The following is a 14,998-nucleotide window of genomic DNA, read 5'->3' as shown; positions in this document are numbered from 1 at the left end:
CTTTGATATAGCTGATAGAGATATGCCACATATGCCATATATCTTGCATATATGTACTCTTAACGTTTTTGTCTTTTAAGTTAGCGTTATTTTTTTAAAAAAATTTTAAAAATACATTACTTTAACAAAAAAAAGCTATACTTGTTAGTAACTTCAAAACTTAACAGTTTTTTAGATAATCGCATTTTACAGATCAGCTGCATAATTATGATTTAACGCCATTACTCCAGGCAACCTGGCAACCAAAATATACTTTTTTTGTTGTTAAAATAATGTGTCTTAAATTTTTTTTTTGACAAAAATTGCGCTAAAGGACAAAAATTTTACGCAAATTTATGCCACATATGTGGTATATGTGGCGCCCTCTATTAGCTACATCAAAATGTGCATCAAATTATATTTTTTCATACTCAAGAGCACCCAGTTGTAACTTTTTATATATAAATGTTCAAAAACATAAAAGTTATAGCGAAAAATAAAATTTAAAATTTCTACTTTAATACCCTGTATCTTTCTTAATATCAAAATTTTATTGTCTAACCATTGTGTTGGTTATATCAATAAAGTTGGCTGAAATCGTAATATTTTAAAGTATAGAATCGATTGTTTCTTTTTGTATAGTTACTTAAGGACCACCCTGTATGTGCTTTCTGTGGTTTTCCGGGTTAGACTTCACGTTGAATAATTTTGTTTTAATAAACACCAATATTTTAACATTTCAGCAAGGTCGCACTTGCCATTGTCAAGTGCAAGAAAGAAGCAAGACGCGCTACTACCTGACTTGACAATGGCAAGTGCGACCTTGCCGAAACGTCAAAACCAAAATTCTTCAAAGCGCAGTCAAACCCGGAAAACCACAGAAAGCACATAATATGTGCTATATTATAGCTCCCGCGGAAATTTCAAGTGTAATATATATATATATATATATATATATATATATATATATATATCTACATACATATACATATATACAGGGTGATTGATTAGTGTGAGGAAGCTCAGTAGATCTGTTTGTGAAAATTACAAAAAAGAGTTATTGACAAAAATTGTAGGCAGCTTCAAACTCCACATTTTAAAATTAGTTACAATCTTACAGGGTGTTCCATAAATAGTGGCAGACCAAACTTATGTTTTTTTAAACAGAACACCATGTATTTTATTTTAAATTTGAAATCTGCTTCACTTCCACATCACAACAATGTAAAGTTTTATTATGTTCTACAGGGTTTTAAAAAGTTATAACCAATATTACCTGAAAATCGTATCAAGTTTAACTCCCTGTATAATTAAAAAGGAGTAAAGGAACATTGTTCTATTGCAACCATAGTTTTTTAATAATTATTAAAAATTATAAAACATATTCTTTTTCATAATATTCGTTAGATCAAATAAAGGGTAAGTCAAAATGCAAGTACATTATTTTCTTGGTAATTGTAAACAGAACACCCTGTATTTTATATCACTATCGAAAAGTACTAATATCGTACTTCAAATTTTATGAAGCACTTCCTATACCTAAAGTGATCAGTTTTCTAGATATTTTTACTTTTCCATCAAAGTATTAATTTGGTAGATATTTTAACGTTTACCAATAATTATTGTGAGTTGGCCATGATTGATTTGTCAGAAACTGACAGTTTGACATTATTGTTTATTAATTCAATATTGGGGTAAACCGTAAATTAGCAACAATTATTATTTAGTAATTCATTAATTAATTCAATTTAAATTACCAATAATGAATTATACTACTGATGAAATGGTAGATATGATCTGGATTTTGGGGGAATGCAATAAAAATTCATTTCTATCAGCTAGAATTTATCAAGAACGGTTTCCAGATAGGCGGCAACCTAGCATAATGTATTCTTCTTCTTTGTGCAGTCACTTTTGTGTTGTGTGACCCTTTCTTTTAGTCACTGAAAAGTTCAGCCAACATAACAGCTCTGGCAATCAAAATAAGGCAGTTTGTAGATAATATTAGTTTTATTTACAGTTGGTGTCTTGTCTTTTACTTTAGAAAACAGTCGGTTTTCTAATAAATTATATTGGACAATTTTAATGTTAGTAAATTGTTTAAATAAACTGGTCACAGAAGGTGTTAACTGTTTTATTAATGGTAGTTTTAGCTTTAAATATAGAGTAATAAAAGAAAAAAAGTTTTTTTTTTTTTAAATAACAGACCGCATACCCGACACACCAATCCAATAAATTGTTATTTACGTTTCGGTCGATAATCCTACCAGTTTTGCTATACATATATATATATATATATATATATATATATATATATATATATATATATATATATATATATATATATATATATATATATATATATATATATATATATATATATATATATATATACAGGGTGATTGATTAGTGTGAGGAAGCTCAGTAGAATCTGTTATAGTAAAAATTACAAAAAAAAGTTATTGACAAAAATTGTCGGCAGCTTTAATCTCCACATTTTAAAATTAGCGACAATCTTACAGGGTGTTCCATAAGATGGTGGCCGACCAAACTTATGTTTTTTTTTAATGGAACACCCTGTATTTTATTTTAAATTTGAAATCTGCTTTACTTCCACATCACAACAATGTGAAGTTTTATTATGTTATACCGGGTATATTAAAAGTTATAACCAAAATTACCTGAAAATCGTATCAAGTTTAACTCCCTGTATAATTAAAAAGGAGTACAGCAACAGTCATCTATTGCAACCATAGTTTTTTAAAAATTGTTAAAAAATATGAAACATATTCGTTTTCATAATATTCGTTAAATCAATTACAGGGTAAGTGAAAATGCAAGTACATTATTTTCTTGGTAATTTTAAATAGAACACCCTGTATTTTATATCACTATAGAAAAGTACTAATATCGTACCTCAAATTTTATGAAGTACTTCCTATACCTAAAGGTATCAGTCTTCTAGATATTTTTATTTTTCCATCAAAGTATTAATTTGGTAGATATTTTAACGTTTACCAATAATTATTGTGAGTAGGCCATGATTGATTTGTCAGAAACTGACAGTTTGACATTATTGTTTATTAATTCAGTACAGAAATAACGACACAGAAAAGAAAACAATTAATTTCAAATAAAATAGGTAAAAAATTACCGACGGAAAAAAAATAACAACACATAAAAAATTTAAAAACAACAGTAATTTTAACTTATCTTACTTAAGTAAAGTGTTCAAAATGACTTCCCAAAACATCTATGCATACTTGAAAGCGGTCATTGAAAGAGTTGCTTACATTACTAAGCATTTGTAAAGAAATATTTTGAAATTAAATTCGGTTTCTATTTTTTATATCATCCCTTAATGTTGGAGGTATTTTATATACTTCGTTCTTAACGTAACCCCAAAAAAATGAGTCCATTTTATTGAATTCTGGTGACCCTGGGGGCCACCTTACCGGTACATCCTTTCCGATCCATCTTTCACCAAACTGATCATTAAGTTCACCACGTATTAATTCGTTGTGGTGCGCAGGAGCACCGTCATGTAGAAACCACATTTTTTCAAGTATATTAAGTGGAACCTCTTCTAATAATATCGGTAACTGATTTACGATAAAATCTAAATAAATCTCACCATTTAAGTTATCTTCAAAAAAATATGGTCCTAGATATTATATTTAAAAAAATTGAAAGATCGATTTAACCGCACTGGTTCAGTGAATTATGAAAAACATGAACGAATAAAAACTAGTGTGACAGAGGAAAACGAAATGAGTGTGTTGATGGCAGTTACAGAAAACCCACACACAAGTATAAGGAGTATTTCCAATGAACAAGAACTTAGTTACTACTCTGTTCAAAATATTCTATCTAAAAACACCCTTATCATATTCAGATGCACCCTTATCACATTCAAAAGCACCAAGAATTAAATATTGATGATTTTCAGAAACGAATAGTATTTTGTGAATGGGCCTTAGAAAAAATTAATGGGCAGAGAGGTTTTTTTGTTTATGTCCTATTTGGTGATCAAGCTACATTCCATCGAAACGGTCCTGTTAAAAGGCATGACTTTCACTTCTATTCAACAAGTAATCCATACCACGTAATAACACATAGTCAAACAAGATAGTCTCTAAATGTGTGGGGAGGTATCGTCGGTAACCATGTAGAATACATGTGCGGCAGTTGACCATTACTTAAAAACTGGGCATCAATTTGACTACTCAAATGTCAGGGTTTGACAGCAAGAGAACAATTACAAAAAAAAGATTGTTTTTAGAAATGTGTCATATTAATAAAGAAAAATATGCAGTAAATTATAAGGCAGACACAGGACAGTTGAGCAATATCTACTGTAACATTCTTAGTATGTTCAAATAATTTTTGTTTACAATTTTCTTTTAAATCACACTGTGTATTTTTAATGTGTGATTTTATTGTGTTTTAATTGTTTATTAGTTGTTTTTTTGCTAAAAAAAAATTTTTTTATTTAATTACTAGGGATCAGGTGCTTTAACCAATATTGTCAGTACTGTTTTGAATATATTATGTACAACATTTTTAAATATTTTTAAGTCTAAATCTGTAAGTAAATTATTGTTTATTTTCACCTGATATTTATATACATTTTTACCATATTTCAGTTGTCTCCTGATGAAGCTGACAAAAAATCAGCGAAAGATAGAGTAATAAAAGAAAAAAGAGTATTTTTTAGACCGCATACCCGACACACCAATCCAATATATATATATATATATATATATATATATATATATATATATATATATATATATATATATAATATATATATATATGTATATATATATATATATATATATATATATATATATATATATATATATATATATATATATATATATATATATATATATATATATATATATATATGCATATATAATAGTCAATGAACAACAACAACTTCTTAAGATGAAATTCGAAGAACTAAAAAATAAGATTTCCGATAAAAATTTTAAAATATACATAGATATGCAATATCGTAGTAAAAATTGTAATCGTTGGTTTTAGTCTAAATTTAGGAAGTTTTTTATCCTCGTATATTCGCTAGTTTTGCTCAGAAAATTGTAAATCTCAAAATAAAATATTTTCGACCCTGTATTTCGTCTGATATATTCCGAAAAGATATCTTACCCGACATTTCAAACATGCAGGTATGAAACTTCATATTACACTCCAAAATAAATCCTAACTGACTTTCTGCTTTGAATATTCCTGAGTCTTTGTAAAGATATGTTTCTCCAATTTGCATCGGTAGACGCTCCATTTTAGATTCTCCAACAAGAACTTTCTGAAACAAAAAATATGTTGCTATATATCGTCAAAAATACACAGTAATAAGGGTACTTTATAATATGGTTTTATATTAAAAAAGTTAAAAGTGTATGGAAAAAAATATTTCATTTTAAAGTACAGAAAGAGGAATAAACCAAATATAAAAGTAAAAGAATAATCTTGTATGACAAAAAAAATCCTAAATTTTCAATGTATTTTTCCAGTATATTAAAAGTTCTAACCTTCTTTAGATTATGCTGTAAACGTCGTACAAAAATTTTTGACTGTATCCATCATATGAGCGCTCGTTTCATGAACTTTTTTCTTAAAAATATAGCGGTAGAAAAAAAGCAATTCTTTTAATACGTACCAGAAAGAAAAAAAATTTTAATATATGGATAAAAAATAACATTTTCCCCTCGTAAATAATAAATGACAGTTTATTTATAACATTAAAGATAAAATACAACAATGTGAGATATTTACAGAACAGCTGTTCCAGGATATAAGAATAGACATTACGATAAATAGTTCTAATGAAAGCCCACCAATTCTAAAGTCAAGGTAGAATATGTCACTAAACAATTAAAAACCAACGAGAGTCTCAAAACGGATGAAGTTTATTCTGAAATTCTCAAATTAATAGAAAATTATAATCTTGATCTGTTAATAATTTTGTTTAATACAGCTAAGATACTGAAGAAATACGATAAGAATTGTTAGATTCTATCTTTATTCCCTTACCAAAACAAGCTAGACTCTTATGAGACAAATACTTAAAATTATATTAAAAATAGTTCACAACATATTATACAAAAAATGTGAAAAAGAAGTGGGATACGGCTAATTTGGATTCAGAGCCAAAATAGGAGAAAATTCTTTTTTGTACAAGTACAATTGCAGAAGTGTTACGGTCAACAAAATGATATTTTTCTATGATTTTTCGATATTGAAAAGGCATTTGATGGCGTAAATCATAAAAAAATGTTTTCTAGGGAACATTTGCTTAGATGATATACAACTCAGAAGAATATTAAGAAACTTATATTAACATTTCTGGATATATATATATATATATATATATATATATATATATATATATATATATATATATATATAAATATATATATATATATATATATAATATATATATATATATATTATATATATATATATATATATATATATATCCAGAAATATTAATATAAGTAAAGGAGTCAGTTGAGTACAAAGAGTTACTAATGTTGAGGTACTTCGTCGCATGTGTAAAAAGAATTACTAAGAATAATCAAAGAGAGCAAAAAGGCAATACTTGGGTCATGTGTTGATAGGCGAAAGATATGAATTACTTCAAGTTATACTGGAAGGAAAAGTACAGGGCAAAAGATCAGTAGGAAGACGGCAGAACTCGTCACTGAAAGAGCTTAGGAGATGGTTCGACGGCTCATCCGCAGAAATTTTTCGCGCAGCCGTTTCCAAAACTACAATTGCCATTTGGATCGCCACCTTCGAAAGAAGACGGCGCGATGAGAAGAAGAAAGGAGTAAGACAGAGGTGTGAATATATATATATATATATATATATATATATATATATATATATATATATATATCGTTTGTACTGTCTGAATATGGTTGAATGGTACACTGCATATTATATCATCAACAAATTTATAAATAAATGCTAGTGAAAACGGCAATTTTGAGATTTCAATGTCTAATAAATGGTCTAGGATAATTGTTGCTAAAATAGGACTAATAGGATCTTTAATTCACTCCATCAAAATATTCAATTCACTGTCGAATATGAAAATGAAAATAGTATACCTTTTCTAGATACCAAAGTCATAAGAACTAATGATAACAAAATCATATTAGATTGGTATCAAAAAGATACTGCATCCGGCAGATTTATAAATTATTATTCTAATCATCCTAGAAGTCAAAAATTTAACACAATTGTATCTATGAAAAATCGTGTAACGACAATCTGTGATCGGAGTTTCCTAGATGTTAATTTAAAGAAACTTTTTGAAATGTTTTTAAACAATGGCTACCCAAAACATATATTAAAAAAACTTATTTATAACACTAACTTTTACAATAGAGCTTTAATAAATAATCCACAACCAGTTTCATATAAAAAAATACCTTTCATAAAAAATTTAACAGACCAAATTGTCCCACTTTTCAAAACATTTCCGAACATTAAATTAATTAAATACAATCCACTTCTAAATTCAAGGTTATTCTCAAAAATAAAATTTCTTCTTCTTCTTATTCTTTTTTTGGGCTATGTTCTAGACAATTTACCCAGTTTACTTCGAGGGTAGACACTTTTTGTCTTGCTTCAGCAATCAGTGTCTACCTACACTTATATTCTTCCTTTGTTTGTTTTAGGTTATTCTACATGTATACTTGTGCTGGTTTTTTTTTTTTTTTTTTTTTTTTCTTCACAGGCTAAAATATTAGTAATATAACACAACAAAGGTATAAACTTTTCTCGCTCGGGGGTAGCGTCCAAGCTTTGCACACACCAGAAATGCTACCAACGGATAAGGTAGAAGCACCCAGGACTGAACGAAGGAATATCATAGTTTATAATTTAATATTAAAGGTAGAAATAAAGTTGCATAAGGTGTTTGTTGATTGTATTTTCATTAATATTTGTGAGAATTGTACAAATATTTATGGGGGTGGGAAGTTTAGTTTTAGCTAATTCGGCATACAAGTCAAAGTGTGGGTTTTGATTTAAGTGACATTCTAATAAAATATGGTTTAAGCCTCCCACTTGGCCACATTCGCAATAAGGATCATCTTTGACTCCAATTCTGAATAGATGAAGAGGGGATGAGCAATGGCCCGTTCTCATACGGATGATTGTAGTTAAATGTCTCCTACTGATATATTTATAGAATAAATTGCAGTCAATGTCAAAGTTGTTATATTGGTCAAAGTCAACAGTGGCTTAAAAAACGTGTCACTCAACACAAAAGTGACTGTAACATACAAAAAAACTCTTGTGCCTTAGTGGACCACCACTTGAAAACAGGACATAACTTTGACTTTAATAATGTAAAAATCTTGGAACAAGTTAATAATTATAAAAATCGGCTTTTCCTTGAAATGGAAATAAAATTCCATTAATAAAACTCCTGAATCTATCAATTATAAGACAGACACCAATCATTTAAGTAATATCTACTGCAACATACTAAACAATATATAATATGATAGATCTTAACCTTTAAACACAAACTTAGTAATTCTCTAGTAACTGTACCTATAATTTTATTACATTCCTAAATATCAGTATTGCAGTAACTGACTACATACCATCAATTACATTTTATAGATCAATTTATCGTGTTCCTGATTCTTTCTCAATTCTATTAATTCCATCTTTCCACTTTATAAAATGAATAATACTGTCATAGTAATTGTTTATTTTAACCTACTCGCTGAAAATTGTACAACGGGAATTCACTCTATAAAATATTGCGGTTACCATAACTCCTAAATAAAATCAAACAAATATGTCATTTATTTAGATATGCCAAAAAATTTAAATTTTCATTCTTATAGTTGTAAGTATTAAAATATTCATTTTGTTTACATATAATCATTAATTATTCTAATAAATTTACAGTTTTCTCCTGAAGAAGTCACAAAATCGTGACGAAATATTGAGACTGAACAAATAGAGTTTTATTTCCTGACCGATTGCTGATACTATAAATCAATATATATATATATATATATATATATATATATATATATATATATATATATATATATATATATATATATATGTATATATATATATATATATATTAATATACATATATATATATATATATATATATATATATATATATATATATATATATATATATATATATATATATATATATATATATATCCAGAAATATTATTACAAGTAAAGGAGTAAGGCAGAGTTGAGAATTGTATCCTATGTATTAAAAAACAAATAATGATAACGATCAAAATAAGAAAAGCCAGTTATTTGCGTCATTTGATACGTAATAAAAAGCACTATATAATTGATTAATAAGGATAAAATGTAAGGAAAATGAGGTATTAAAATGAAAAAATTATCACGGATGCTCAATATTAGAAACTAATATTAGAAACTAGACATGGCTACGCTTTGAAGAACTTATGCGTACAGGATGGATTTGGGTGAATTCTATGCACTTTTAGTACATGTATATTTATAGAAAAGTTATTCAAAATTTCCTATCGAAATGTCACCTTTTAAAGACAGTGTTTTTTACAAAATATATTCAAAATAACCATATAAATAACAGGAATACACGCGATTTTTCTTGCCCCACATTTTTTTTTACAGGGGATATGTATAGGCATTGCTTTAAAGAACAAACTTTATATCCTTTCTTTTTAAAATGACAGATTGTTTTATAACTTTTTTCTACGTAGTTTTAGGTGCCTGCAAAGTCACATTGAATAGAAAGAAAAAATAATTACCTTTAAAATGGTCTACTGTAAAATCTTCTAGGACTAATTTTGAACAAGATACGGTTCTTCAAAATTTTTTACTTTCAAAAAAATAAAACCTATTTTCTGTACTTTAAAAGATTCTATTGTAAAATATTCTAAGAATAATGGTAACCAATCCGTTAGGCTTTCACGGCCATCATCTAACTAGTTAAACTGTTTGTTCGGGCTGTTAGGCCGTTGTCTTCTGATTAGTTCTTGACGTTTCGCCAACAATAGGGGTTGGCATCTTCTGGAGATGTTACTGCTTCGCTTGTAAGCTAAAACTGACGCCGCGTTTTACTCAGTCAGTCAATGTTCGTTCTCGAGGATAGGGAAAGGGATTCTTTATTGAGATAAGGATAGAACGTTTCTTGTGCGCGTTTAGGATCGGTTGATCCTCTTCAGGCTAGAGTTTGAATGTGTTGATATAAACATGTACAAAAGCAAACAGTTCCAGAAACCACTTGGGTGTTAGCGTTCTTCTTCTCCTGGAGGTTGTTGAGATGTAGTCACTATTGAATCAGGGGCGAGAGGCTTGGCTGGAATTAGATGTTCTTTCCAGTTGAATGTGTTTCCAGTGTTTTAGAGCCAAATGCCGGATCTCTAGTGACCATTGGTCCGGTGTAGTCTCAAGCTTAACTCGGCCCTAAAACCAGTGTATTGCACTGTAATTTTGTGGACGAGCGTGCTCGTGAGTGAAGGCGCCTCGGCTTTCGAGAGTCAGCTTGCCGCATTTTGCTCAGTGTGAATGTGTGTGTGTGTGTGTGTATGTGTGTGTGTGTGTGTGTGTGTATGTGTGTGTGTGTATGTGTGTGTGTGTGTGTATGTGTGTAAATCCAACAGTGACGGACGCTACCATTTCGTTTTCCCCAGCCGACCACAGACTCCGTGTAAATTAACGGAGGCTGCAGTTGGTCGGGGGTCCCGGTGACGAGGATGTTTCGGTAGCTGGAAGAGGACCCCTTTCACTGTTGGATTTGTATGAGTGTGAGATGTGTGAATTTGTATTTAGTGTGAATTTGTGCGAGTCCGCCTCGGCATCAACTAAAACCGTGTTCTCTAGTAACCATTGTTCCTGCAGCCGTTTATGCGTTTGCGATCAACTCTAAAATTTGTGTATTGCACTAAAATTTTATTACTGATCGCTCCCGCTAACAGCCAGGCTTCGTTTGAGTTCGATAGACGGCCCAGAAACTGCCGATTCAGGTGAGAAAATAGTTGAGGCTATTTTCTCAGGGACGGACAGGTATCGTTAAGTAGTGAGATTGGGAAATCGCAAAAAACCAATCTCCCCCTGTCCGGGGTTAGGAAAAGGATTAGGAGTTAAGTGTGGGTACGGTAGGCTATTGGAGTGGCCTCAAGGATGTCAGCGTATTCTTCCGGAAGTTCGTCTATTCAAGCCTGCATCAGAATTGACGGGATATGGAGATGTTTGTTTTTGGGCTTCCGGAAGAATACGTGACCGCGGAAAGAGCAAGAACTTTTTAGAGTATTTTGTGTGTTAGAAGAGGGGCCGTTGATATTTCTGAGGGTAAAGTTCCTGTTGAGAGTTTTTATTCTCTCGATAATAGGTGTGGTGTTTGCCGTTTGGTGGATTTCACGGGAGGGGAAGTACCAGCGTTTTCTGCACCTGAGAGTTTTTGTGTGTGTTTTACCAAATGTCCCTGTAAGTGGTACTAGGAGTCAGGCTCGATTTCTGACCCTATCTAAAGTTGCCTTTAGATCAGTTTCCCAATTAAGTGTTCTAGTAAATAGTACACCTAAGTAGAAAGCTGTTGGGCTAGTAGCGAGCATCTCTCCCATCAAATACAGGGGGTTTGATCATCGCGATTGCGAATGATACCGGACTAGGTTTTAGGACTTGCGGAACGCAATTGTTTGTGTTTTGCAGCGTTTAAAGTAACTTTCCACTTATTACACCATTCTTCAATACCGCCTAAAAGAGTTTGTGCTCTTCTAAAGGTTCTCTCAGGAAAATAACCGTTCTCTGTTGTTAGGAGGGCAGTGTCATCTGTATAGAGGTACAGTTGGGTGTGTGTTATGTTTTGATTTGATATGGTACTGTTGTATGTGATGTACAACAGGGGTGCTAGCACTGAGCCTTGTGGTACTCCCGCTCGTGAAGTGAATGGGGTTGATAGTTAATCGCTTAATCTCACTCTAACTGTTTGATTCGCAATGTAAGAATGTATGATTTTTATAAATTGTAGGGGTAGCCTAATGTCGATTAGCCTCCGAATAAGTCCGTCATGCCAAACTTGATCAAAGGCCTTTTGTACATCGAGAAAAGTGGCGATGGCGATGGCGTTGCCATTTAACGACTATCTAACTTTTGAGGTGAAATCTATTAATGCATTTTGAGTTGATCTTTTAGGTTGGAATCCATACTGAAATTTGGGAATGATGTTGTGTGTTTCGAAATAGTCACTGAGCCTCTCTTTAAGGATTAGCTCAAGGACATTCCCTAGTGAGTTAATTAAGGAGATAGGTCTGTAGGATTTCACATTTATGCGAGGCTTACCCGGTTTGGGTATCATGATGGTGTTAGCTATTTTCCAAGGAGTAGGAAAATAGCAGTTTTTGAGACATGCAATAATAGTTTTTATAAGATGAGGGATTATACTCTCGGGGAGTTGCATTAGACTTCCTTTTACTGATATTGTCGGGCCGGGAGAATTATTTTTGCCGATATGGCAATAACTCTCCGTTTCTCTATCAGTCATTGAGTCAATAATTGGAACGTGATTTGGAGTTTGGTGCATGAGAGTATTTCTTAGTACGAATTCAGTGTTGAGTTTTAATAAGCGATCGAAGTTTCGGTTGTCTGGGGTTTGAAAATTTTCATGAAGTGAGTTTTTGAATGCTTCTGCTTTCAATTCAGGCAAACTGATTATTTGATTGTCGATCAACAGATGAGAAGGTTGAGAAGTTTTTTGTTTTGTTAGGACTTTGAATTTGTTCGAGAATTTAGTCCCATCTCTGTAGTCTAATTTTGAGGTAGTATCTTCCCACTGGCGAGCCTGTAGGGCAGATATTTCTCTCTTATTTCGAGCAGAGATGCGATTATACTCTGTTTTGATTATGGGGTCTCTGTTGATCTTATATTGACGTAAAAGCCGTCTTTTTTATGTATTTTGGCATTGATATATTGTGGAAGTGCCGGTGAGAATGGTAATATGGTTTTCATAGGAATTGAGTGATTGATTGCCTCGACTATTAGGTTCTCAATTTGGATAACACTCTGATCAATACTGTCATTTGTGTTAAGTTTGCCTAACTCAGGAATATTATTAGTGATGTAGTTATTACAAACACAAAGATAAATGAACATAAAAGCCATTGTCGTTTACGACATATCGACAAATCTGCCGTTGCCGAACACGCTTTGGGAAGCGGAGAACATCGAATATTGTTTGAAGAAGCGCAGATGCTGGATAAAACATCACAGTACTACCCACGGTTGTATCGGGAAGCGGTGGAGATATATAAGCACCCAAATAATTTTATTCGGATAGAAGAAGGACTAAAAATCAACAAAACATGGATACCAATATTAAAATCCACAAAAACTCTTCCCGCAAAATACGAAGAAAGAAAAGCTACTACAAACGACGACACACCCCCTCACACCGAAACCAGTTTAGGGGAGGCAAGTAGAAAATATTAATATGGCCTCCGCAGTACAACGCGGCGTCAGTTTCAGCTTACAAGCGAAGCAGTAACATCTACTTCTGAGAACTAATCTCAGAAGACAACTGCCTAACAGCCCTAACAAACAGTTTAACAAGTTAATGGTAACCAAGTTACTGGATTATAATATTTTTTTCAAAGTCATACAGATTCTTGGTAAATCGATGTTCTTCGTTTTCCGCTCCTACGAGAGGTGGCTTTAGGGGAAAATCCGGGAGGGAGTTGCATCTTTTTTGGGGTCCCAAAATTGATATTTTCAGCAAAATTTACATTTTAACGAACGATTCTGGCTACCTTTAATTTTAGAATATTTTACAATATACTATTTTAAAGTACAGAAAATTAGATTTCTTTTTATTTGGTAATGCATATAGCTAAATGTACAAGAAAAAAGTTATAAAAGGAAATTTAAAAAATAACCGTAAAACAGCAAAAATCGTTTAAAATAGAAAATTTAATATTTAATTTAATCTTGCTTAAAATAACTCCTAGAAACTTTTATATAGACCATTTTAAAGGTCATTAGTTTTTCTTTCGACTAAATTAATTTAATTTATTTCATTGCATTTCATTGCGCAGAAAAAAGTTCTGCGTAAAAAAAACAATCTGCGAAAAAATAGGGAAAATGAACCAAATTAGTGTGTGAAATTTAATTCTGAAAAATCATATATCGGATACTGTGAATCCTAAAGACTTTTGGCAAACGTCATTTTGAAGGGAAAGGATTGGATAGAAGTTTATTGTCTAAACATATGCCCGAGTGTTCACTTAAATATCGTAGAGTAAGAATGTATTCCGCCGAGTGCGATAGCAAAAAATGACCACCCATAAGAACAATTAAATTCTGGTTATTAAAATAAACAGTAAAGTGGCAGTGGCGTACCAAATTCTGTTTTCTACAATGAACAATTCACACACGTGGAACACAAACAATCAGTGTCTATTGTAGTATCAGCAGAAATTGCAGGTAAGTAGCAGGTGTACTATTAACAAACATTCAGGAACATGTACCCAACCCCCAACAATATTTGCCACCAGAATACACATCCGAACATACACCAAACCACATATACTGGGAAACCGACAAATACTCTCATATCAAACATTCCACAAAATCAATTCACTCTTCCACCACAACTCCAATCAATTAAGTACAACCCAAGCAACCTATCTACTGTAGGACAGACCTTAAACATAAAGCTAAAAGTTGCAATTACACATTCAGAAAACTCGGGTATAGAGTCTAGCGAAGACGACGATCAAAAAACTTAAAATAAAAAACTCATGGCAAATAGTCAAAAAACGTAAATTTTGAAAACAAAATAACGATCCCAATTCTCCAAGCTCACCACCAACAAAAATACAAAATCGATACAGCGCATTATCAAAATCTGAGATCTCTGATCACACTGAAACAGAAAAACAACAGAAAGTACCTAAACCACGTCCAATATTCATATTTAGCGTAAAAAACTTTAAATATATGGTCGATACCT

At 31.4% G+C, this 14,998-nt stretch overlaps 1 protein-coding gene across 2 annotated transcripts in view; it reads right to left on the bottom strand.

Annotated features, from left to right (window-relative positions):
- Apoltp (Apolipoprotein lipid transfer particle) overlaps positions 1–14,998 on the bottom strand; it is a 1,459,665-nt gene that overhangs the window by 215,959 nt on the left and 1,228,708 nt on the right. For both annotated transcript variants that reach the window (XM_072546518.1, XM_072546519.1), the window contains one exon: positions 5,152–5,308. In XM_072546518.1, the coding sequence (XP_072402619.1) occupies positions 5,152–5,308 (157 nt within the window). The remainder of the gene's footprint in view (positions 1–5,151; positions 5,309–14,998) is intronic.

This window comes from Diabrotica undecimpunctata, chromosome 10 (genome assembly GCF_040954645.1).
Source record: "Diabrotica undecimpunctata isolate CICGRU chromosome 10, icDiaUnde3, whole genome shotgun sequence".
NCBI lineage: Eukaryota > Metazoa > Arthropoda > Insecta > Coleoptera > Chrysomelidae > Diabrotica > Diabrotica undecimpunctata.
Note: the sequence above shows the minus strand (reverse complement) of the source record. Positions and strands in the feature narration are given on the sequence as shown.